At 35.4% G+C, this 27,297-nt stretch overlaps 1 protein-coding gene across 1 annotated transcript; it reads left to right on the top strand.

Annotated features, from left to right (window-relative positions):
* Positions 1-251: 251 nt before the first annotated feature.
* On the top strand, positions 252-19,527 carry LOC141344299 (midnolin-like). Its single transcript, XM_073849156.1, has 7 exons — positions 252-1,145; positions 2,656-2,743; positions 2,870-2,932; positions 10,938-11,285; positions 12,798-12,900; positions 12,985-13,206; positions 16,819-19,527. Exons 1-7 carry the CDS (start codon positions 919-921, stop codon positions 17,079-17,081), a joined length of 1,314 nt encoding a protein of 437 aa, XP_073705257.1. The 5' UTR covers positions 252-918; the 3' UTR covers positions 17,082-19,527.
* The last annotated feature ends 7,770 nt before the right edge of the window (positions 19,528-27,297 follow it).

Genomic DNA, 27,297 nt, shown 5'->3' with positions numbered 1-27,297 from the left:
AAAAAACATTTTTGCCAAAAAAAATTTTTTATTGCCAAAATTGAACTTTTGAAAAAAAAAAATTATACAATTTTTGTTTACTAAAATTTCACTTGCACAAAAAAACTAAATTATACAAATAAATAAATAATTATGACTAAAATTTTACTTGCACAGAAGCCAATGCAATAAATAAATAAATAAATAAATAAATAAATAACTACTCTTGGCTTTGTGAAGTGAAATTTTCTTAAAATGCGTAATACTTATCTTATCGTTAAAGGAAAGCCAGTGTTAAAATCCAGGAATAAAATGATTTAATGAAGTGCTTTACGCTCTGCTGTTATGAATGATCATAGCGGGAAGAGGCGGATCCGTTCTCCCTGCGCTTCTCTGATTGGTCACCTACATTATTATCGTAGAGGACAGGGGGGGCTGGGCGGAGCATGTGTGCATGTGGGTGTTACGAGCTGACAGTTGATTGGCTGACACGATGACGGCCAGCGTATCCAGTAACGCCATTGGTTGTGTGTGGCGGTGGGCGGGATCTCTCAGCTGGGGCCTCGCAACAAATGTAGACGCAGCAGCTGCGCTGCACAGATAGAAGAACACACAGCAATCGGCTTAAGAAATAGAGCTTAGCTGGAGTGCGTTGGGAGCTAAAAAAACAGGCATTTAAAACACAATGATATTCGTATAAACATAAATGTCAATTTGGATCTCAATGGCCTGCTGATATTGACATTTCAACGTGTTTCTGTGCACATCGGCGGTTGTTTTTTGTGGCGCGACACTGGATTTACCTCAGAGAGACCGAACGAAACCCCGCGGAATATTTCACCGGTCGCTGAAGGATTATTACGCTTATATACGGTAATCAGGAAAAGCCGTTCGACACACACCATCACCCGTTCGCCTCACAGATCACGGAATTGTCGGATGGAGCGGAACACCGAGGCGCGGAGCTGCAGCAGTCACGGATCGCGATCCCGGTGTCCGGAACTCCTTCACGGCGACGCTCCCATGAACGTATCGATCAGCTCCACGACGGGAACCCGCTTTGAGCTCTCCGTTCCGCTGGACGAGACCGTGGAGGGGCTGAAGAGGAGGCTATCCGACAAACTCCGGGTTCCCAGGGAGCGACTGCTGCTTCTGCACCGAGACACGTGAGTCCGACTCCGGGATCCGCCGAATCGGTTCTTTAGGATCCGTTTGGTCGCTCCTTTGGTGCTTTGAGTAACGTAATCTAGATTAACGTTAGATCAAGACTGATGGTTTAGCAAAAGAAAATGTGCAGGAAACATGAGAGAGAACTGTACCTTTAAACTGGTTTTGGAAGTGCATGTTCTAGGTTTCTGCAGGTCTTAAAATGGTTTTTCCACAAATTAGGGCCTTTTTTTTAAAGTTTTAAATTAGGTCAGGAGGTCTTTAATTATAAATGTTGCATGCACTGCAAAAATGAGTATCTTACAATGTTATATGTTTTCCAGATCAAACAGCTAACGTTAAACATCCTTCTGTCAAGACAGGTTTATTTGAGATGCACAGCAGAGATATGACGTCTAGGCTGAGAAACTAAACAAAAAGAGTTTTTTTTTATTTTATTTTTTTTAAATCTTTTTTTTTTTTTTTTTTTTTTGGACTTAAGTTGGCTTTTGAGCATGTTTGCAGATGTATTTGTTTGTTTTAAGCTTAAACTCCTTTTGCTTCTCAAATATTGTGATCTTAAGGTATAGTGAAAGTGATTCTGTGTTTGGATCAGAGCTAATTCAGCCTAAAGCTGCTTCTTTTTGTAAAATTATTGAAATTAATGCACCTCTGTCAGAAGATTTTGGAAGTGGGGATAATACAAATCATTGGGTTTGTGTTTCTATATTGATGTTTGGTGTTTAATATTCCAGTGTGAATCCTTTAGGAATGATTCTCAATTCTCACAGAAAAAATAATAATAGGAATTTTACTAGACCTGGAGCACAAAACCAGTCTTAAGTAGCACTAGCTAAAATGACACTATATGGGTCAAAATGATCGATTTTTCTTTTATGCCAAAAATAATTTGGATATTAAGTAAAGATCATGTTCTATGAAGATATTTTGTAAATTTCTTACCGTAAATATATCAAAACTTAAGTTTATATTAGTAATCTGCATTGCTAACAACTTCATATGGACAGGTTTAAAAGTGATTTTCTCTATATTTAGATATTTTTGCACCCTCAGATTCTAGAATATTGTATCACAACCAAATATTGTTCAATCTTTCTGTTTTCATATGATGTATAAATCTCAATTTCAAAAAAATTCCAGGGTCACATATAAGAACACAAGACGATTCTGATTAATTTAAAGCAGCTTCACAGTAATGCATAAAGTTAATGCTGTAAAATTCATCAGTTATGAAACTAATTTCAGCTGTCAGTATTCCTCTCAACTCTTCTCATCTGATAGTGCCAGTGCAGTTGAATCTATAATAATGTTAACTGCTTAAATGAGCAAGTCAAAGGCGTTACAGTCAGGAAGGCTCCAGAAACAACAATATGATGAAGCTGTCAGATCGCAGCGATGTTTATTCAGAGTCTTTGACATGAAAAGCAAAGCAGACTGAACTGAAACCATCTCATGAATGATGAGTCAGTGCTGGAGAGCTGAAACAGTGTTTGTGTTCTTCATCTGCAGGAGGTTAAACTCAGGAAAACTGCTGGATTTCGGTGTGGTTGACGGAAGCAGACTGACGCTGGTGCCCACGGTTGAAGCCGGATTGATGGTAAATATCACTTCCTCCTCAGAAAGGATATTTGTTTTTACATTTGAAGGCTACTGCTTTGACAGTGTTTTTAAGATCTCATGCGTGCAGTGGAGTGATGTTGCCGCTGTTGTTGTGTGTTTGCAGTCGCAGTCGTGCCGCTCGGAGCAGTCGGTCCTGCAGGCGCTGGAGAGTCTCTCAGACGCTCAGGTAAAGCTCTCGCTGCGGTCGCGCACTTCCTCTTCCACCAGCACACACTCATTCACAAGAACTCGCACAATGACTATTCTAATGAGTGTGCGTTTCCCACCAGCAGCTGAATTTAACTAGTGAAAGACGCCCACATGTGTGTACAAATACACGCTCTCATTCAGAATAAGTGGAGGGGATTCTAGGTAAACGGCAGGAACGGGCCTGTGCTTTTCATGAATGTTCTTCTGTGTTATAATGGATTTGCATGTAAGCAAATCAAACAGCTGCTCTTTTGGCAACGATCCCGTTGAAATCTCTCTGTGTGTGTGTGTGTGTACTTTACAGACTCTCTGTAAAAGTGACATTTGATGTTTAACGGATTATTAACCTACATTAAATTAGATAAGCAGAAAAGTGTCTATTTTTAAGTTTTAGCCTCTGCAAGTGGCACCTACATCTGTGAAACCACATGTGCATATATCTCTGTGTGTGTGTGCTCCGCCCCATCAGCGGGTCTGTGCGTCATTTTGGCAATGCTGAGCTGTTTGATGTTAGTTCAGTTTGTGAGTGTGTGGTTAGACTCAAGAATGATAGATGATTTCCTAGAACAGATGCATGTCAGACTCTTATTATAAGTGGCTCTGAATCTCATGAAGCTCATCCGGTTTTCGTTTCTCCTCTATGAGAAGCTTTAAAGTCAACATGAGATCAAAATAAACCGTTATGATTTTTTTAATAGAAGATTGCAGTTAGGGATGCACTGAAATGAAAATTCTTGGCTGAAGCCGAAGGCAAACGAAATTACACACTGGGCCGAAAGCAGATTGCTGAACACACTTTTTTTTGTGTTTTTCCCCCATGCATTTTGCCATTTTTCAGTCAATATTTGCTTTTTGCTTTTCAAAGACAAAAAACAATTACAAAACAACTATTTAAAAATATTTATTTAACACTGAACATATTCTGTTAGACATTATAGCCTACCAACAAACCACAATTTAACTCGCAATGAATAAGTTAGTAAAATAATAATCTTTGGCCATTTTTAAGACCCCCTTCTTGTGTTTTTAATCTACAAATAAATGCAGCCTTGCTGAGCAAAGGAGAATGTTAGAATAAATGTTTTAATAGAGCTGTTATCATTATTTTTGTCTTTATTTTATTTGACAGAACAACAGTAAAATGACAATACTAACATTTATGAATGTTGACTTTTATTTTGTGGTATTTATTTAATTATTTTCTGTATTTCTGAATGATTGTCATCTTTGGTCTTTGAACCCTGGCTAAGGAGCTGCTGTCAGAATAAATACAATTGGTGTCTGGTGTATTAGACAACAGTTGATTGACTAATGGATGATTTCAGTCATCATACAGTAACCTTTCTCTCCTCATGAAGACATGCGATGCGCTTCTAAACAGTCTCTCGCTGTCGCTGCTTGGAATGATTTTTGCGTCTTTCTCTGACAGTTTTAAATGCTTCCACACTGACCACATGTTTGATCATTAGTGCATTTATTCGCATTTATTTGGCCTTTATTCTCCCTTATTCAGTTGCTGAACATTTGGTGCGTCCCTAATTTATTAAATGATTTAACCTTGCACATGATTTGACATTGTTGAAATTAATAAAAGCTGGACGTGTTTAGTGAAATTGTTTTCGTGTGCCGATCACTTTGTTTTGGTGCTGTAGTTTAGTGAAGCACCTGTTCACGCCGCTGTGTTTGTGCAGTAATGTGTGTTTTGCAGTTATCTGCTGTTAGATGTGGTTGGTGATGCTGCAGGTATTTTTAGTTTGGAAATCCTCCTGTGAAGTGTGTTAGAACAGCCCCACACTCAACCTGTCTGTGCGTCTCGACACCTTCTGCACCTTGGCTGTGTTTGTGTGTGTGGGTGGTGTTTCAGGAAGTTTGTTTTTGTGAGCCGTGGCACAGGTTTGTTTTTCTCTCTCTGATGTTTTCTGAATGAAACAGGTCTGACATTTAAGAGCGTTAGACGTCGTACCTGTTCACGGTAGGATCAGCACACGCTCATCATCCAAAACAAACAGATTCAAATCAGCATGACATCAAGTGCATGTTCTTAGTGCATGTCACGAGTCTTATTGTGAAATGATCATCCATGCATTTTTTTCAGTATTGCTGTTTACTTTGAAATCTTCAGTCATATTGTTCTAACTTGCTCTTCCTGTGGCATGACTCACTTTGATGTCTCTGTATGACAGTTCAGTCAGTCACATTCAGATCTGCATTCAGTCTTCAATCGAGATATATTTACTAAAGAAGCAATATGACTTGATATTAAGAAATATCATGAAATGCCTGCCTATGTGGTCAGAAAAAAAAATCATTTAAAGGTGAAACAAGGTTGTTGTTTTTTTGTTTTTGTTTTACTCACTTTAGTTCGTCTTTAATATTTTGGCTCATTTTGCTTCTCCAGGAAATCTATCTTAGTTTAAGAATGTTTAGATACTTGTACTGAAAAACAAGATTAGAAAGTGCAGTTCAGCACTCACATTTACAATGATGGATCAAATCGAGTGTTGTCCTTTTTCATTCATTCTGAAATGCATCATAATACAGCAGTGAATTTGTTCGCGACTTTCATTAAATGGTGATATTATTTTCTGCTTATTAAAGGATTACTCCACTTTCAGAATAAAAAAATTCCCATGTCATTCAAGATATTCCTGACTTTCTTTCTTCAGCTGCAAACAAATTAATTTTTATTTTTAAGGAAAACATTCCAGGATTTTTCTCTTCTCATGGAAGACATAAGGAGAGGATTTTTCTTCAAATATAGGACTTCAATGATGCTCAATGTATTTAAGGGTACAAATGCAGTTTAAATGCAGCTTCAAAGGGCTCTAAATGAGCCCAGCCAAGGAAAAAGGGTCTTATCTAGTGAAGCGATTTTAAAGTTGGAGTAGAAAATGAGATGGGAGTTTTTCAACATACCCTAACTGTCTTGAACGGGAGTGCACAGGGTATGCATGCGTATCGCAGAACTAGACAAGACCAGCATTTAAGGTTAAAAAGTATATAAATATTAATTTATTTAAGAAAATGACCAATAGTTTTGCTAGATAAGACCCTTATATCTCGGCTGGGTCCGTTTAGAGCCATTTGAAGCTGCGCTGAACCTGCGTTTTTAACCTTCAATCTGTTGAGCACCATTGAAGTCCACTATATGGAGAAAAAAAATGGAATGTTTATTTCAAAAAACTTAATTTCTTTGCGACTGAAAAAAGAAAGACATAAACATCTTGGATAAATGGAGTAATCCTTTAAGATGCTCCATCCTCATGGTTTTCATCCAGGTCCTGTGGTCTGTTTATCACTCGATCCTCCCGTGTCGTTTTGCTCTCATCTTTGCGTCGAGGGAATCTCTGGCCTTTCTGTTCGCCGTGATTGGAAATCATTTGCTCTTAATAGCGCTGTGCGATGAGGGAGCAGATCTCGCTGAAGGCCTGTGGATCAATACAGCTACAGACAGAAGATGCTCTCCTAGCCACTTCAGCATTGATCTCTGGAGCTCGATGTTCATTGACCTCAGATGCAGAATGTGGCAGCTATCAGGACGGATACATCTCATGTGTTATGAGATTTGTGGGGTTTTTGGTCGTTTTTGCCACCTGAAAGCATCTGCGAAGTGCTTGGAAAATTAAAGTGACTGAATGTGTGTAATGAGAGCAGGATTGAATAGCAGACATTTGTGTTTATTGGGTGTCGTGTGAATGTTTGTGGGTCGTGAGTTCACAGCTCTGAGCGGCTGATGGATGTACGGTTTAAACACACGACAGGCGTATGCGTGATCGTGATCGCCAGCCTTTCATTAGCCGCCTGTCTTTGTGATTGAAGTGCTCCGAGTCGTGACTCGCTGGAGAGACTGGAGCAGCGGAGCGGCTCTGTTTCATTCACATCACATCCACTACACTGCAGGAATTCTTCATTTCACATCCTTAATTGCCGCTGCACATTTGGGTTTGATTTTAGGCTGCGGTTCTCTACTGAAAGGTTTCTCTCTTTATTCTGATTTTTTTTTTAAGGGTTTTTAAGCAGGAATGCACCAAAATGAAAATTATTGGCCAAAGCTGAACAAAATGAAACACTACGAAGGCCAATTACCGAACCTTTTTTTTTTTTTTTTTTTCCCCTCCATGTATTTTGCCAATTTTATTCACCATTGCATAAATTAAATAGCCAATATTTGCTTTTTACAGTTTTGTCTTGCTTTCCAAAGAAAAAAATCTATTGCAAAACAACAATTTAAAAATATTGACTTAAAACTGAAAATTTGTAACATTCTAGTAGACATTATAGCATTATAGCTAACGGATGATTTCAGTCATCATACAGTAACCTTTCTCTTCTCATGAAGACATGCGATGCGCTTCTAAACAGTCTCTCGCTGTCGCTGCTCGGAATGATTTTTGCGTCTTTCTCGGACAGTTTTTAAATGCTTCCACACTGGAAAAAAAAAGCTCTTTCGGTGTTCAGCCGAAATATATCGGTTGCTGAACATTCGGTGCATCCCTAGTAATAGTAATAGGTAGCAGGTGCAGAAGCAAAAGCTCTTGTAATCTGCAGTGATCTTGCGTTTGTCCTCTTTAAATGTCTGTGTTGTTCTGAGAACGAGAGCCTCGCTGTTTGCCTTCTCTCGCTCTGACTGTCGTCCATCTGCAGTGGGGCAGAATCAGGAGTCGGTGCAGCGCAGGAGTTCCTGTGAGTCAGGAGTGTTTAGTTTCGGGGTTTGATGAAGTCGCTGGTATCTCACTCGCTCATCTGCATACCATCCGCTGTGATGTACAGTAAACCGCTTTAAACCGGACTCCTCAGGCTGGTACTGTGAGAGAAGTGACGTAATGCATGTGAGATTGCCACACTCAGAGCTTCTTGTAATCAAGGGTTGGGCATTTCCTCCTAGTCTGCTGATTTCCAAACCATTGTTCAGTGCGCAGTCATCGTGTAAATCTGTGATCAGTCCGGATTCTTGTCAGAATCCAGCTCCTCTAGTCTGAAGACTTTTTAATACAGTGCTTCTCCAAGGGTTTTACTGTGGGGTTTTAATTTGATGTTTTCTATTTCCGCTTGATTATGTCAGTAGATAGATATTAGATATAGATATATTTATATTTTTCTGTTTTTATTTAAATTTTAATTCAAGTTTTTTGTAAATGTAAAAGTAGGTTTTATCAGTGTTGGCTAAGTTGCTCAAAAGTAATTAATTACTAGTTTCTAATAACATCTTCAACAGTGTAATTAGATTACTTTACAAATTGCTCTCTCTCTCTCTCAAAAAGTGGTTATTACTAATTACTTTATAAATCGACCTCAACAAGTTAATTAAACAAGAATAGACATGAAACAGTTCTTTTAATTCTTTCAAATAAATAAAAATATTAATTGTATTTTTGTTTTTGCTTTTCTGAGCAAAAAATAAATATTATACATGTTTCCCTAATTTACAGAAGACCACTAAAATGTCATTCAGTGTCCATCTTGTCAGGCATATTTACAACAAATCAATTTATGACATATTAAAAGATGAATAACTTTCACCCCAAATACTAATTAGTTGTAATTCTACCTTTTATTTTTTTTATTTTTTTTTTATTTTATAAATGTGCCACTATCCTAGGTTTTGCCCATTTGTCAGTAAGATTTTTTTTCAGTAAAATTTTATATGCTCCCTTATTCTTTATATATTTTAATATATCCAAGTCAGAATAAGCATGTTGTTTGAATGTTTACATAAATATTGTGTTACACTGAATGACAACGTAACATTATTTCAAGACATTTTATTCTCCAAACACTTATTTGAAACCTTAAAAGTAACAAGCTATTAAAAATGACAAAAATGCCAAACAAAATTAACAAAAGAATCCCCAGAAATTATTAATGTAACAACTATAGTATTTGAGTTGTACTAAAGTAACACTTAAGGATGGAAGCCTGTTTTCGCCACTGAATAAAAAATAAAAAGGGTAATTGCAACTTTTTATCTCACGATTCTGACTTTTTTTTCTCAGAACTGTAAGATATAAGTGCACAATTGTGAGTTATAATGTTTTTTCTTCTAATTGTGAGATATAATCTTGCAATTGTTCCCAAATATGTACACAGAATTGCGAGTTTGTATCTCTCAGTTCTGACTTTCTCAGAATTGTGATATATAAATTCAGAATATTTAAGATCTAAAATATAACAAGTCGCAATTACCTTTTTATTTTTTATTCGGAGGTGGAAACTGGCTTTCATACTTAAGCGCTAAGACAACTTAACTAAAACCAAAGACGTTTTTTTTTTTAAATGTGAAGACAAAAATGAAAAAGACAAACGCATTAATTACTATTAAAAATTATAATTACTAAAACTTTCAACTAAAAATGAAGTGCAAACAAAAATGTCTTAACACCTTTAAGTTAACGAATGAGAACAAATGTTGAAGTGAAGTGTTGCACTTGTTTCACATTCTCCGCCATCCGTCGACACAGATCCGCTGTTTGTCGTGACGCATCGGTTGCGTTACACAAGTACTAGCCCACAATTTCTGAGAATTTAAGGTTTCCCAGACTGCTCTAGTACTGGTCTTCACCCACACCCCACTGACTGATATCAGCGGCTGAAGCATCATGCTAGTGGAAGGTCGCGTGCCCACTTCAGTTCCCGAGCCCAGCACACCAACACCTGACCTTTACATCAGCTCTCAGATCACTCGCTATACTCCAGCAGCGTTAATTCGAGAGTGTGAGGAGGTTCATGTGCTCTCTGTGAGTCTGCCTCATGAAGGAGAGCGATGTGTGATGTCAGTGTTACTCATGGACTTAAGAGAGACTCAGTCTTCCCTCGGCCGTACAGTCATCATCTCTGATGGCCAGCGGATTCTCCACAGCCTTTGAAACGACAAGAGCAGCTCTACATCAGACACTCGCCCTCCTGCTCGTGTGGTTTGGGCGACGAATGTGAAACCTCAGCGCTGTTTGTATCTGAATCTGGGGATGATGGTTTCTCTGGTTTGTTAGTGCTCTACTGATACGATCATACGCTGAGACACTCCGACGGTTTTTCTTACAATTTGCATCAGTGCTTTCTACTCTTGTACCTGTTTTTGTTTTATTTACGTGTGCTTTCACAGTTTCACAGGCAAAAGAGAAGCGAACTGATATCAAAACAGGAGTTCCAACACAGTTTCAGTCCTGATCTTATTGTCTAGTTTTAGCTTGTTTTTAATATCAGGAGGCAGTTCTGCAAAACTTGCATTCTAATTTAGTTTTTTTTTTTTCAGTAAAAATATCTACACATTTAGATATGTTTATAATTAATATAATAGATAAATTTCTGTCCCTGCTGGCAGATATTTTTATAATATTTCTACACTTCATAACACTTTACACAGCAAAAAAGTGTTCTTCCCTTATGTTTAGAGATTACTAAAAAACAAGACAAAAACACATTTAAATCAAGTTTTAAATCAAGTTTTCTAAGAAATGAATTACAATTAATATAAAAGATTAATTTCTGTCCCTGCTGGCAGAAATTTAATTTTTTTTTTTTGTGTGTTCTTCCCTGGTGTTTTTGTCTTGTTTTTTTTAGTAATCTCTAAACATCCTTAAATCAAGATACATTTACTGGAGATGCAAAATGACTAAAGATACAAAAAAATCAAATCAAAATTAAGAAAAATAAATGTCTGTGGGGTCAGAAAAATAATCTTGTTTTCCCTTTTGAATTAATTAAATTTTTCTGACCCCACTGGCAGATACCTGTTTTTGTTTTAAACATAAACTCACTCATTTTATTAAATTTCTCAAACCTTCTGTCTGATGTTTGTTTTGCTACTCCAGTAAATGTATCTTGATTTAAAAATATTTTGATATTTGTACAGGAAAACAAGGCAAAAATACTAAGAATCATTTTTGCAGAGATGATGATATTCATTTGAGTCAGATGATGATGAGCTGCTGAATGAAACATGCAAGTCTCATTAACGTCTGTCAATCATCTCATTTTGTGTCCAGGTCAGTGACTTCCTGTCGGGACGTTCCCCGTTGACCCTTGCCCTGCGTGTGGGAGATCACATGATGTTTGTGCAGCTCCAGTTGGCGGCTCAGCCGTCTGGCGGACAGCCGTCCGTTTCTAGGGGTCCTACGGGCCCCAGCCAGACCCCTAGAGGAGCCGTCAGCAGTGGAAACCCCTCAGACCCGCAGCACAGGGAACTGGATGTCTTTAAGAGCCACACTGCCCCGCCCTCATCTCATGTTCACCACGCCCACAGTGTGCGAAGCTCCGCCTCTCCTCTTCACTCTCAACATGTTTGCCACACCCACAGCACACAAAGCCCCGCCCCTGCTCCTCCCTGCATTCAGGTGAGACACGACTGTAGAGGTGCTCCAGTCTTTCCTGTCAAAATGTTTGATTCATGTTTTATTTCATTCATTTTATTAAATCCTAATGCAAAAATAGTGGCCTATAGTCAGCGCTTACTAACTCTTGTTCTCATCTCATTCAATTTCACAATTCAAAAAGCTCTAACTACTTTAAAAAAAAAAAACAAAAAAAAAAAACAAGCAAGCACTGGAATGATGTCTGTGATGGATAATTATAAGTTCTGCACTGCAAAAAATGCTTTTCTTACTCCAGATTTTTTTCTTGTTTCCTTCCTAAATATATCAAAAAATTCTTAAATCAAGAAGGATTTTCTAGACAAGTAAAAATTATTTTTTTGTTTTTAGAAAATACAAGTCAAAATTAAGTGAGTTTTTGCTTAGAAAAAAAGAAAATTAAAAGAAAAAAAAAAATAATTTAATTAATTTCTTACCCCATTGGCAGATTATTACTTAATTGTAAATAGTTTTTTTTTTTAAACATTTTTTGCAGTGTGCAAAGCAGAGTCACTGGGTAAAGGAGCATTTAGAGACTTTAGAACTGCTTCAAATTTGCACACTTCAAGTCTTGAAAGTTGCAAAAATAAAAAAGATTTGCTTAAAAGAAAATAAATGTTAACTGAAATATATAATTATAATTTATATATTATATAATTTTTTTATTTAGACATTTCTTGAAGTACTAAAATTACTAAAAATAAACAAAAAATGAACAAAAAAAAGTATAAATATAAAAACTGTAATAGTAAAATAACACTTAAGTGTGGAAACCTGTTTCTGCCACTGAATAATTTTTTTTTTCTCACAGTTGCATCATATAAACTCTCAATTCTGACATTTTTTTTTTTTCCTCTGAATTGTGAGATATAACACAATTGTGAGTTAAAAAGTCAGAATTGCTTTTTTCCAAATTTGTATCTTACAGTTAATTCTGGTTTTTTTCCCCCTCCGAATTGTGAGATATAAATGCACAATTTTGATTTATAAAGTCCAGTTCTGAGGAGGAATAAAAAGACTATGTTCACAGAATTCCGAGTTTGTATCTCACAATTCTGACTTAATTTCTGAGAATTGCTCATTTAGTTTTATATTTCTAAATTCTGAATTTATAACTCACAATTGTAAGTTTATATCTCACAATTCTGAGAAAGAAAGAGTTGTGAGATATAAACTTACAATTTTGAGTTATAAATTCAGAATTTAGAGATATAAAATATAACAAGTCGCAATAACCCCTTTTTTTTTTTTTTTTTATTCAGAGGCGGAAACTGGCTTACATGCTTGAATGCTAAAATAACTAAAACTAATAAAAAAAAAAGTTAAAAGACAAACGCATTAATTACTATTAAAAATTAATTACTAAAACGTTTAACTTTCTAAAAATAAAATCTAATTCAAAATATTAACAAAAACGAATAATACTAAACAAACACTGGAGAGTTGTTGGATTGTTTGGTGTCAGTGGTCTGATGTGTGTTCTGGTGTGTGTTTCAGGCTGAAGGCAGCGCTTCGAGCTCCAGACAGCGATGCAAACCCGGCGCCGTCATCGAGAGCCTGGTTAACCACGCGCCGGGAGTTTTCTCAGGAACTTTCTCAGGTAACACGTCACTTCAATATGAGAATTACAGCAGTCAGAACAAGCGGCTCGTCCCGACCTCACGGTGACCCCTTCACTCCTCAGGTACTTTACACCCCAACTGTCAGGACGGCAGCGGGCGTCCTCGCCGGGACGTCAACACCATCCTCCAGATCCTCAACGACCTCTTGAGCGCCACACGGCATTACCAGGGATCTCCTCCCACTCTGGCGCACCTCCGCTGCCCTCCGGCCTCGCCCTGCTCACCTCCACCCTCACCTACCTCAGACCCACAGCAGCCGCACGCACACCTGCACAGGCCCTCCGGTGAGTGTGTGTGTGTGTGTGTGTGTGTGTGTGTGTTGATCGTCAGACGTGACTCAGAGCAGATTCAGATGCTCCAGATAGTGACACGCTTAAAGTGCCCCTATTATGGCATTTTAAAGGTAGTTAATATTGTTGTATTAGTCTCTTAAAACAGGTTTACATGTATGCAAGTTCAAAAAACACTTTAGTTTTCTCCAGAATTAGATTTAATTTTACCCCCTTTCTAAATGATTCGTAAACGACTCGTGTGAGGCAGTTCGAAGAATCAGTCTCTCTAAACCCCTCCTTTCCGTGAGCCCTCACTGCTGTGATTGGTCGGATGGCGCAGTCCTTTTAGATTGGTCTACCGCTACAGCGCAAAAACGAAATGCCCATTGGCATAACTGAATGATAATAGGTTGACTTATGTTGTGTTTTGTTAAAGTGCATCCTAAATCAACCTATTATCAAATGTGTTTTTCTAAGAGACAAAAAAGTTATATTGTTATTAATATTATAAGACACCAAATCTGTTTCTTGATTTGAAACAGTATTACTTATTAGAACATGTAGAATTAAGAAATAATTTGTTTCTTATTTTTAATTAATTTTGCTAAGGAAAAATGACAAAAAAAAAAATTTGTCACACAACAAAAATTTGCCCACAATTTTTGCAACTTTCACATCGGAGCAAAGCTGTCTTTAAACTTAAAAGAAATAAAAATTTGACAGTTATCGTGATTATTGATATTGACCAATATGAAAAAAATTAGTGTAATTTAGATTCTGTCAATTATAACACAATTCAAACAGTCAGTATTGCTTTGAGGCTCTAAAAAGTTTGTGATTTATTTATTATTAAATGGTTTTCATCTAAATGAAAACTACTTTTGGTTTCAGTAAAAAATTCATTTTGCACATAATAAATGTAAAAATAATATTTATTTTATCGTAAAACAATCAAAATAAAACACTCACATAGATGTTATGTGGCCATTAACCCACATCAGAAACTGTAAACGTGAATGTGTTGATTATTTATTGAAATAATAATTTATGATATTATAATCTCGGGGATTTCTGGAGAATGTTTTGTTTAAAAGGTGTTTGACTTCTAAAAATGGTTGGGAATAAAATCTGAAATTTGGATTAACTTTTTTTTTTTTGGTCCCCGTGAGGAAACAAGCTCATAAATCAAACTATGATTAAAATGTAAAATTGCAGAAGTTTTGTGTGAGGATTGTTTTTAGGGTTAGAGAACGGAATATACCATATGAGTATGAAAGTGTGTCAATGCAGTGTTCTCAAAAACGCAAAAACCCAACCTGTGCGTGCGTGCGTGCGTGCGTGTGTGAGATCTGTGGTGAGAATTCATTGAGTTGCTGTAGACGGATCTGTGCTCACAGAAAGAGGAAGTTATATATTCTGACTCAGAGTCTTTTCTAACTTTGCACACTTCTCATTTTCTCCTGATTCATGGCTCAGTGTGCGTTTGCTCATTTGTGTCTCGTTCTGTAACATTGAGCACATCGGATCAGATTTACTGCAAACACACACATAGGGATGCACCGAATGTTCACCAACAAAAAATTATCCACGCACCAATTGTATTTATTATTAGCCAGGGTTTCACAAGCCCAAAGATGAGAATCATTTAGAAATCTGCTGCTGTCAGCAAGAAGTAGGACTGCGTCGTCTTGTGGGTTTACGAAAAGTCAGCATTCAGAAATGTTAGTATTGTCATTTTACTGTTGTTCTGTAAAATAAAATAGACAAAAATAATGCTAACAATCATTCCAACAGCTCTATTAATACATTTATTCTAACATTGTCCTTTGCTCAGCAAGGCTGCATTTATTTGTGCATTAAAAACACATGCCTGATTCAAGAAGGGGCTCTTAAAACTGGCCAAAGAATATTATTTTACTAACTTATTCATTTTAAGTTAAAACGTGCTTTGTTGATAGGCTACAATGTCTACTAGAATGTTAAAAATGTTCAGTGTAAAGTAAATATTTTTAAATTGTTGTTTAGTAATTGATTTGTTTCTTTGAAAAAAGCAAGACAAAACTGTAAAAAGCACATTTTGGTTATTTAATTTATGCAATGGTGAAAAAATTGGCAAAATACATGGAAAAAAAAACACAAACCATGTTCGGTAATTGGCCTTTGGCTTCGGCCAAGAATGTTAATTTGGGTGAATCCCTAGTTACGTCTCATAATGTGCTTTCAGCTGCAGCTCTGCTCTGTTTCTCATGTGGTCTCGTGTCTGAGCTCTGAATGAGACATGAGCTCTCAGAGGTCAGCCGTAGGGTCACGCCAGGCTCTGGGCTTCCAGAGGGTCACGACCCCGTTAGTGAACATTAACCAGCCACTGCTGACCTTACACACACACACACACACACACACACACACACACAGTCTCTCACACACTTTTATCTCAACTCAGATCTTTCCAGCATACCGGCTGCATGCATTATTCAGCTTTGCTCAGGCACACTCGGGCCCTCAGGGGCCTCCAGGAGCCCTGCACCACCTCGTCCCTGTGTGTGTGTGCGCTCAGTGGAAACATGCTGATGAAGCGTGAATGATTCATGGGTCAGCAGCTCTGGAAAGAACAGAGCACGACTCCTGGAGGAAGTGCAGGTTTACACGGGAATCTTGTGAACGTGTGGCTCATCTTTCACCACAAACACACCAGCTTTGCATAAAGTCAATCAGGCCTGTTTTAAGGAGCATTGGGGGTTTTCCAATTAAATCCTCATGTTATGTGTTTGGATGTTGTTGTTTTTAGTCTTGAGGTGAACTGTGATCTGGATGTGTTCAATGAGATTAAAGTTGCTGCTGATCTGATGTTTGTTTGTTGTGAAAGTGACTGTAGCTATGTTTCCATCCAAAGATGCAAAATTTGAATATCGCATAAAACATTTGAAAATAGATCACCATTTCCATTCAACAATCCAAAAAGAACGAAATCATCACTTCCTGAGAAACTGGCACTAATATCACTAAATATGAAAAGTAGGAGAAGCCAATGATTATAGTCATTTTACTATTACTTTTATGTGATTTTTATCTTGTCTGTTGTATTGGTTTTTTTTTTTTTTTTTCTTTTTTTTTTTTTGGTCAAGGCCATTTCGTTTTCTTTGCACATTCACTTTGTAAACACTGGGTCGGTACTTCTGCAGCGATGTGGGACGATTCTGAAGTTGGAAAAGAAAATGAGATGGGAGTTTTTCAACATACCCTAACTGTCTTGAACTGGAATACACAGAGTACACATCACAGAGCATTTGAGGTTAAAAAGTGTATAAACATTTACTAGATGCTTAATAAGAGCATTGTTACCAGGCTGGGATTGTTTAGAGTCATTTGAAGCTGCATTGAAACTGCATTTTTACTCTTCAATCATTTGAGCACCTTTGAAGTCCACTATATGGAGAAAAATGTAGTCAAAAACTTAATTTCTTTACGACTGAAGAAAGACATGAGTATCCTGAATGACATAAGTAATCAGGAAATGTTTATTGGAGTAATCCTTTAACTATAATAACAATAACAGACTGATCCAGTTAGTGATCCCGCTGGACTTTTATGTAATATTCCACTTTGTTCTCTCCGTGTCTCTGTCAGGTGAGCGTCTGCGGCAGACGGAGAATAAAGCCACGCGCTGTAAGGTGGAGCAGCTCCAGCTCTTACTGCGGCAGCGGCGTCTGCGTCGGAAGGCCCGGAGGGACACTCGCGGCCCGTACCACTGGCTCGCCCAACGCAAGAGCGCACGCAGCCACAGCCACAGCAGCCTCTCCAGCGACGGCTCTCTGGACCTGGACTACGAGGAGCCCGTCTGGAAACCCGACGTCCCCTCAGACATGAACCCAGAGTTTGTCGTGGCTTGAGCTGCGGTTTGACAGGCGGCCGGATGAAAACGTGACGCGACACGGGCATTAACGGCCGACCGTGAGACACGCAGACGTCTGGATTCGGGCCCTCGGGAGCCGCTTTATGGCGTTCACGGTCGGTTCGCAATGATTCTCAGTTCACTTCATGGATGTTACGAATCGCAGGATGTAGCATTTTCACGTCAGGTGTTCAACTCTGGTTACATGATGTTTTGCACAATTCACTTCTCTTGAGCATTATAATATTTTTGATACGTGTTTTCGAGGACAGTGCGTCAGTCTGAGATCACATTCAGACAGCAATTTTCAGCCTTTATGAATTCTGGATTTGGGTGAATCTCATGGAAACGGCTCATATTTCACCCCAAAATCAAAAGAAAATGTAGATTATTTTTTCATGTAAAGAAAATTAAGCGTCACATGATTCTTTCTAATAAATAAATAAATAAATATATATAAATGTAATATAAATAACGAAAAGTTTGGGATCACTAAGATTTGTAATTTTTTGTAATTTTTAGTATTATTATTATTATTATTATTATTATCAATTTTTGTATGCTCATTAAGGCTGCATTTATTTTATCAAAAATACAAAAAAAATGTAATTGTGAAATATTATTACAGTTTAAAATAATGGTATTCGATATTAATATATTTTAAAGTATAATTTATTTCTGTGAATTAATAGCCATTACTGCAGTCTTCAGTGTCACATGATCCTTCAGAAATCATTCTAATATACTGATTTATTATCAGTGTTGGAAACACTTGTGCTATCAAAGATATTTTTTCGGAACCTGTGATACTACTATTTTTTTTATTTGTTTTTATAGAATTTTTTGAATAAAATGTTAAATAGAACAGCATGTATTCAAAATAGAAATCTTTTCTAACAGTACGAGTCTTTACTATTTATCAATTTAACACATCCTTGAGGAATAAAAGTAATTTCTTTTAAAAAAAGAAAACATTTTTTACTAACCTAAACTTTCGATAAGTGGTGTATATTGTTAGAAAACCTTTCTATTTTAAATAAATGCTGTTCTTTTTCATGTTTTATTCATCAGATAATCCAAAACATATCACACATTCCAAAAAAAATTGTTGGAGCAAAATTGTTTCCAACTTTAATAAATCATTATATTAGAATGATTTCTGAAGGATCATGTGACACTGAAGACTGCAGTAATGATGCTGAAAATTCAGTTTTGTATGACAAATTATACTTTTAATATATATATTAAAATAGAAAATCATTATTTTAAATTGCAATATTATTTCACAATATTAATTTGTTTTTTGTATTTTTAATCAAATAAATGCAGCCTTGATGAGCTGAAAAGTCGTATTTAAAAAAAATTACAAATCTTAGTTCTAAGTCTTAAATATTAAATACTGTAATTTCTTTTTACATTCATTTAAAAATAATGACATTCTAAATATTTATATATTAAATATACTAAAAATACATTTGTGTTTTTTTTGTCTGTTTTTATTAGTTTTTTCCCTTTTTGTTTTACTTTAGTACATAAAGTACTAAAGAAAAAATACAGATATAAACAATTTTTTTTTGTATTGTTCTAAAAATAGGCTTTAATTCTTTCTTTTTAATTTTAGGATGAAATATGACCTGGACATGTTTTGTGAGATTCCTTCACTTTATTTCTCAGACACATGAACTGAATAAAGAGTCATAATGCAGCATTTGTTAGTGGATTTTTCCTGACGTTCTTCTCTCAGACGGTAGCCTGTGTTTGTTCCTGTAGTTTGCTTTCGAGTCAGAAGATAAATCTGAACTCAGACTGTTTCCATCATACGTGTGCAGATGTGTTTCTCACGGACTAAACTGGAGGGAACGTCTGCATCGTGTTGAACTCATTTTGTGATTTGGTTGTTCTGCTGGAGGAAGACGTTTGCTGTGGTTTTGTTCAGTGGCCTTATTTAATCTGTAAGGAACATGGGTGCGTCTGGATTCCCTGAACTCTCCTGTGAACGTGTGTTTCCTGTTCCTGGCAGAATGTGGAATGACGTCTCTGTCTGAAGATGATCTGATCTCTGATGAGTGATGGACGTCGTCTGCTTTTGGATCAGCTGAAGGAAAGCAGTCTGTAGTTTCATCAAACTTCTCACGTCCGTCTCGTTTTGTCCTTTTGCAGCACAAAAATCCTCCTGTTTGGCGTCAGAAACGCTTGGCGTGAAGCAGGACTTCAGGTTCCTGATATAAAGTCTGTCGTAGTAGTTCCTGAGCCCATCGTCTGCCGTGAGCCGCTTCAGGAAGCGTGTAGCACATCCGCACCACTGTATTAATTTATAAACTCGTCTGGTTACTGTGAAACATTCTGCGCTTTTCTTTCTCACGTTTGTGTTTTTGTCACCATGTAAAGTATAGTGTTCAAAATGAAGATGTTTTTTCATAAGCAATAAATTAGTGTGGCTTGCAGTTTAGTTTTTATTTCTTTTTAGATAGATTAAATATCTATTTGCTGCTTGTTAGTGTTTTTCCCCTCATATTAACCCCCTCAAATTTGAACATAGAGGTGAAAGTGCATTGTACATTGGTATAATTCATGAACGCTTTGGAATACAGACCTAAGGTTTAACTTTATTTTTTACTGGGTTACTGCAGAAGTGGAATCATTTCAAAATATTAAAGTATAAGTTATAGAAGTTTAAATGTACTGTGAAGAAAATGCATTGTACCCTTTATATATATATATATATATATATATATATATATATATATATTAATATAATATAATATAATATTTTTGAATCCAAAATTGAGAAAATTAAAGACAAATTTGAAGTTGATATAAAAAAATAAAAATCTTTTGAAAATCTTAAAATGTGACCCTGGAGCACAAAACCAGTCTTAAGTATCACGGCTATATTTGTAGCAATAGCCAAAAATACATTGTATGGGTCAAAGTTATAGATATTCCTTTTATGCTAAATAAAACAAATCATTAGGATATTAAGTGAAGTGTTCCATGAAGATATTTAGTAAATTTCCCACCTAAATATACCAAAACCTATTTTTTGTTTAGTAATGTGCTATTTTTTGAGAAGACATGTTGCTGCAGAAGTGGATTATTTCAAAATATTAATGTATTAAAAGGTTATACAAGTTTAATTTTACTGTAAAGAAAATGCACTAACTTTTTTTTTTAATATAGAAAAAATATTTTTGAATCCAAAATTGAAATAAATTTAAACCTTATGTCTAAATAAGTCCAAATTCCAAGTTGATATAAAAAAAAAATTAAGGTTCTTTTTTGCATCTTTGTCAGATTTATATTCTTTTAAAAATGTTTATGTGACCCTGGAGCACAGTATCACAGTATCTTAAGGATCACTGCTATATTTGTAGCAATAGCCAAAAATACATTGTATGGGTCAAAATAATAGTTTTTTCTTTTACGCTGAATAAAAGCTTTATGCTAAATATACAAAAAAAAAAATCATTTGGATAATAAGTGAAGTGTTCCATGAAGATATTTTGTAAGTGTCCTACCTAAATATATATATATATATATATTGGTTTAGTAATATGTGCTTTTTTTTTTTTTTTAAAGAAGACAATCTGCAGATTACTACAGAAATGGATAATTTAATAATATTAAAGTATTAAAAATTAAAAAGTTATAGAAGTTTAAATTTACTGTTAAGAAAATGCACTGAAACTTTTTTTTTTTTTTAATTTTAAATAGAAAAACAATTTACTAAATATTTTTGAATCCCAAGATTGATAAAATGAAAGACTTACATTATGTTCCAAATTTGAAGTTGAAAAAAATTGAGGTTATTTTCTTTAAAAAATGTTAATATGTGACACTGGAGCAAAAAAACAGTCTTAAGTATCAACAATACATTGTATGGGTCAAAATTATAGATTTTTCTGTTATGCTAAATAAACGCTTTTATGCTAAATATGCTAAAATCATTAGGATATTAAGTGAAGTTTTCCTTGAAGATATTTTGTACATTTCCAACCGTAAATATATCAAAACTTAATTTTTGTTTAGTAATTTTTTTTTTGAAGAAAATCTACAGATTACTGCAAAAGGAAAAAATAAATATATTTACTGTAAAGAAAATGCACTGTACCATTTGTTTTAAATTTTGTATAGAAAAATATTTTACAAATTATTTTTGAATTCAAAATTGATCAAATTAAAGCCTTATGTCTAAATAAGTTACATTCCAAATTTGAAGTTGATATAAAAAATTGAGGTTCCTGTAATATTTTATTAAGGGTGTGATTCCACAAACAGCCTCCGGGTGCCATCAAAACGCCATTGATTTTTTTAATGCATTTTTCTGTCACAAATGTCTAAATATCTCAGTCAACATTACTTCTATATGGAGTCTTGAGACTCGGACCTTTCCGACGTATGCGTTTTGTGAAAATTAAAAAAAAAATTGATTCTAAAATATTTTGTAATATGACACCTGACTCCACCCACTAAGGGGAGGATACTGCTAAAAGATTTTAAAGTACCATTTTCCATGGCAACACAATGTATCATTTTATCAGTGTCTCACCAGTGGATCCTCTGGAGTGAATGGGTGCCGTCAGAATGACAGTCTGAAAGCATTCAACAACAGTATTTGCTCATTGATTTATTCGTTCAGCAGATGCTGTTATTCAAAAGAGGAACAAAGGCAGCTAGTCAGCGCTGCTGGTGTTTGTGATGAGCGTCATGCAAGCGTTAGTTAATCTGGTTTACTGAGGTCTGGTCTAGCCGGCGCTGAGTCATGTGACTGACGCTGCTGATGTGTTTATCACAGGTGTGTCATTGAGACGTTGAGTCAGTCAGTCACAGGTGTGTTTGTCAGCCGTTGGTTTGATCTCGGTGGTTTCACGCTGTGTTTGTTGATGAAGCAGGATCTGAAACACTAAACCAAGAGTCTGACATTTGGAAACACCACACGCAAAAACAACAGTGGTACAGGTTTTAGTAATGTTTTGAATTCAGTTCTTAATATAAATAAAAATTAAAAAAAAACATTTTTATTTTATAATTTGTGTTTTTACTGTAAATTTAAATTTGAAGTAGTTTTTTTTGTCCGTTTTTATATATTTTTTTAAATGTGACTCACAAATGGATCAAAGCACAAAACCAGTTCAATTCAGTTCAATTATCAATTTTTCTTTTATGCCAAAAATCATTAGGATATTAAATAAAGATCATGTTGCATGAAGATATTTTGCAAACTTCAGTTCCTACCGTAAATATATATTAAAACTTTATTTTTGATTAGTAATATGCATTGCTAAGAACTTCATTTGGACAGCTTTAAAGGCCATTTTCTCAATACATATATATATATATATTTTTTTTTTTTTTTTTTTTTTGTGCACTCTTAGATTCCAGATTTTCAAATAGTTGTATCACGACCAAATATTGTAATGTTTTGAATGGGTTCAGTTCTTAAAATTAAAGTACATTTGAATTTAAATTTGAAGTAGTTTGTTGTGTTTTTGTCAGTTTTTAAAATTTTTAAAAATGTTTATATGTGAGTCTGGAGCACAAAACCTTAAAAAAGCACAAAACCTTTGTCTTAAGTAGCAGACAAAAATACACTGTATGGGTCAAAATTATCGTTTTTTTCTCTTATGCCAAAAATCATTAGGATATTAAGTGAAGATCATGTTGCATGAAGATATTTTGCCTACTGTAAATATATATTAAAACTTATTTTTTGAGTAAAATGCAAATTTAAAAAAAAATTTTTGCACCCTTAGATTCCAGATTTTTAAATAGTTGTATCTCAACCAAATATTGTCCTATCCTAACAAACCACACATCAATAAAAAGCTATTTATTTAGCTTTCAGATGATGCATAAACCCCTATTAATAATAATAATAATTATTAAGGATTATTATTTTTTTAGTACTTCAACTTAAATCGAACCAAAATGAGAAATGTTGCATTGGAAACTAGCTTCAGGAATATTGATGTTTGTTTTGTAGTTTTAATTTTAGTTTACAGTAATAATCCTTCTTTAAAACAATGTAGATTAACAAACAAACACAGACCATCAGATCTGGATGTAATTGTAATTGATGAACATGGATTTACTCCAGACATTATTCATGAAAAAGAGGCCTGAAACTCATGTCTTTTCTCAAATGGTAAGTGAAAGGATGTTTTTAAATCATATTAATATTGTTTGTCAAGATAAATATTATGAGTGTTTTTAATGATGTTTATTTCATGTGACTTTCAAACTGATTTCTTTCTGTTGTAATACTAAACATTGTGGGGAAAACAGAGAAGGACTGCAGGCTGAGCCAAAATGAATCTGTCGCTCAAGAGGAACTAGATATTGGATTGTAAGTATTGAACAACTTTACTTAAATATCTGCCAAAGTGTGTTTCACAGTGAGTTTTCTTGCTGTGACTTTAGTAATAAGTGTTTGATCTGGACAGATGCAGATCTAAACTGATGAACGGCTGAATTTAATTGACTGTTTGGAGCAGTTTGTATCTTTTTTAACATGTTTTTCTAAAATATATTGCTTAAGATTATGAAGCTTTTGTACGAATTACTTTTTTTGGATGCATTTGAGAAGCTGGAGATTGCAGAAGTTAGAAATAAATCATATTTGTTTCAGTGCAATACAAAAGGACATATGTTGATGAATTATTCAGAGAATGAGATTTAAAAACCACACAAACAACATCATAATCTTCTGAAACTGAAAAAAAGAGCTCTGAGTGACGATGGCACAATGACCGACACAGACTGCAAACTAAAATGAGAAATGCACTGGAAACTAGCTGAAATAAATAAATCAATACTTTTTATTTGAGTTAACATGTAAGTTAAGAAACAGAAATGTTATTTTTAATGCTTTTAGTTTTTGTTAACAGTAATAACCCTGCTTTAAAACACAGTGTGGATGAACATGGCTTTACTCCAGACATTATTCATGAAACAGACTTTCCTCAAATGGCAAGTGAAGGTATGTTTTTTAATCTTCTTAATGTTGTTTGTCAAACTAAATGTGAGTGTTTTTCACAGCTAGTTTCAAACTGTCTGATTTGTTTGTGTTTTAGAAATAAACCTTGTGGGAGGAAATAGAGAAGGACTGCAGATTGAGCCGAAATGAAGCTGTGACTCAATAGGAACTAAATGTTTGTTTGTAAGTATTAAACAACTTTACTAAAATATTAAATGAGTTTTCTTGATGTAACTTTAGTGATAGGTGTTTGACAAACGGCTGAATTTACTTGACTGTTTGGAACCATTTGTGTCTTTTTATCATGTTTTTCTAGACTGGTTGGTAATTTGTGGTTTTTCTAAAATAAATTCCTTAACATAAGTAATTTTATGTCACATCAAAAATAAATTTGATGTGAAAAACAATAAAATATGATTTATGTCTAATTTCAGAAATCTCCAGCATCTCAAATGCATCAAAAATCCTAAAAAAAAACCTAGCAACCATCCCAGGTACCCTAGCAACCGCATACCAACACCCTAGCAACAATCCCGGGTACCCCGGCAACCACATAGCAACACCCTAGCTGCCATCCCGGGTACCCCAGCAACCGCATAGCAACACCCTAGCAACTGCTCTGGGTACCTGAGCAACCACATACCAACACCCTAGCAGTCATTCCGGGTACCCTAGCAACTGAATAGCAACACCTCAGCATCTGTCGCAGTTACCCTAGCAAACCGCATATCAACACCCTAGCAACCATCTTGGGTATCCTAGCAACCGCATAGCAACACCCTAGCAACTGCCCTGGGTACCCGAGCAACCGCATACCAACACCCTAGCAGCCATCTTGGGTACCCTAGCAACCGCATAGCAACACCATAGCAACTGTCCTGGGTACCCAAGCAACCGCATACCAACACCCTAGCAGCCATCTTGGGTACCCTAGCAACCACATATCAACACCCTAGCAACCATCTTGGGTATCCTAGCAACCGCATAGCAACACCCTAGCAACTGCCCTGGGTACCTGAGCAACCGCATACCAACACCCTAGCAACTGCCCTGGGTACCTGAGCAACCGCATACCAACACCCTAGCAGCCATCACGGGTACCCTAGCAACCGCATAGCAACACCCTAGCAACTGCCCTGGGTACCCGAGCAACCGCATACCAACACCCTAGCAGCCATCACGGGTTCCCTAGCAACTGCATAGCAACACCCTAGCAACTGCCCTAGGTACCCTAGCAACCGCATACCAACATCCTAGCAGCCATCATGGGTACCCTAGCAACCGCATACCTTCCGCATACCTTCAAGACTTTTAAACTTGAACCTTTTAAAACTACTTTAAACTTCAAATTATTTCAGACTGAAATGTTTCTTACATGTAAGCAACATGCTAGTAACTTGCTAATCATGCTAAAAACATGCTAGTAACATGGTAATCATGCTAGAAACAACCTAGCAATATGTTTGCATTTTGCTAATCATATTAGTAACATGTTAATAACATGCTAATCATGTTAAAAACATGCTAGTAACATGTTAAACACGCTAGATATCTATATAAAGTTCTCATGCTAGCAACAATAACTATGTAATCTATCGATCTAAATGTTCAAACTTCAGGCTTTTACAGCTGCTTTAAACTTTCAAGCTGGGTTTTCTCAAGCCAACCTAAAGCTTGTCTTGACAAACCTTTTTATCTAGTTTAGTTTGAGTTCATGCCGTGATGAGTGTGTCTGATGAGCATTTAATGAACATTATCTCATTGTTTTCATGGGATGTTTGTAGCAGTGTATGTCTCTGAACAGGTGAGAATGTTTAGTTCTGCTGTGTTCGATATGAACATGAGTGTGTTTGAGTTCATATTCAGCAGAAAGAAGCAGCTCATGATGATCATATCACAGTCAGACATTCAGACGGTGCTCGACCGATATTGATATTGATATTGATATTGATATTGATATTGATATTGATATTGATATTGATATATCGGTCCATCTCTAATTCAGACTCATCCTGCGTTCAAGTGCTGATCAACATTGTGTCATTTCGTTTTGTCTAGTAAATGTGTCTTGATTTTAGAATGTTTCGATATTGTTATTGAGTGATACACTATATTTACTCAATAAAATTGCATCAACAGATTATAAGCAATATTATTCATTAAATTCAAAACATAAGAATTAATTGAAGCAATCAAATGAGATGCTTACAAATTAGCAAAAAAAAAAAAAGTAAAGTAAAATTTAAACAAAAATATATGTTTCATTGGAAACCAAAAATGAAGTTAGAGAGTCCACTAATATTCATGTCTTTAAAAAGCGTGTTAAGACATATCTCTTTAAAGTTGCATATGAGCATAATTAGCTTGTGAAATATGTGTAATTCTTGCACTTGACTGGTTATACTCCTTTCTTACTTTTGTGTAGTCATGTAATTGTTTATTTTATTTTTTTATATATTTTTAACTGCTTATATTTGTTAAGTTATTTAATGCTTTAATTATCTTACAATGATGTTTTTATGTTTGTTTCATGTCTGTGAAGCACTTTGAGTTGCATTTATGTATGAAAGGTGCTATACAAATAAATACAAATAAAATAAATAAATAAAAAAATAGTTTGTAGTTGGCGATCAAGAAACACTGCAAAAAAAGCAAAGCAAATAACATAATCTTTTTCACAAATTCACATTTTGTTTACATGGAGATGATACAGGCTGCTCGTTTATGGCAAAAATAATAATCACGATTATTTAACACGATTGTGACTTTATATTAGTGATTCATTTAAAGATGGCAATACAATAGAAAAAAAGATACAAATGTAAAGAAAAGTGCTTTAAAAAATAAATCAAGTCTAAAGTAGTCTAGTACTACAGAAATTGAATGTAATTATTTGAATGTAAAATAAAACAGCATCTTCACTGTAATAGTTAAACATGCGTTGTTTCTTATTAAAACTACAAAAGTCCTTCATTCAGGAGCAGTGGGTGATTTTTCTCTTTGTATTTTTATGCATTATTAATATTAAGCACAGAGACGGCAGAAGGAATATCATTTGTTGCCGCTTTAAGAGCCACACGGATCCAATATACTGTTACACACGGATTTCATTCTCAACTGTTTATGATCATTTAAGACACAATTGATAAGGGTTTACATCAATAATCACCAAACGCCTCATTTTGAAATATTTTGTGTGTATTTGACCATCTAGGTGCGCATCTTGAGCTAAAAGATA

Source organism: Garra rufa, chromosome 10 (assembly GCF_049309525.1).
Source record: "Garra rufa chromosome 10, GarRuf1.0, whole genome shotgun sequence".
NCBI classification, from domain to species: Eukaryota; Metazoa; Chordata; class Actinopteri; order Cypriniformes; family Cyprinidae; genus Garra; species Garra rufa.
The sequence above is the reverse complement of the archived record's forward strand: the minus strand, read 5'-3'. Positions and strand labels throughout refer to the sequence as shown.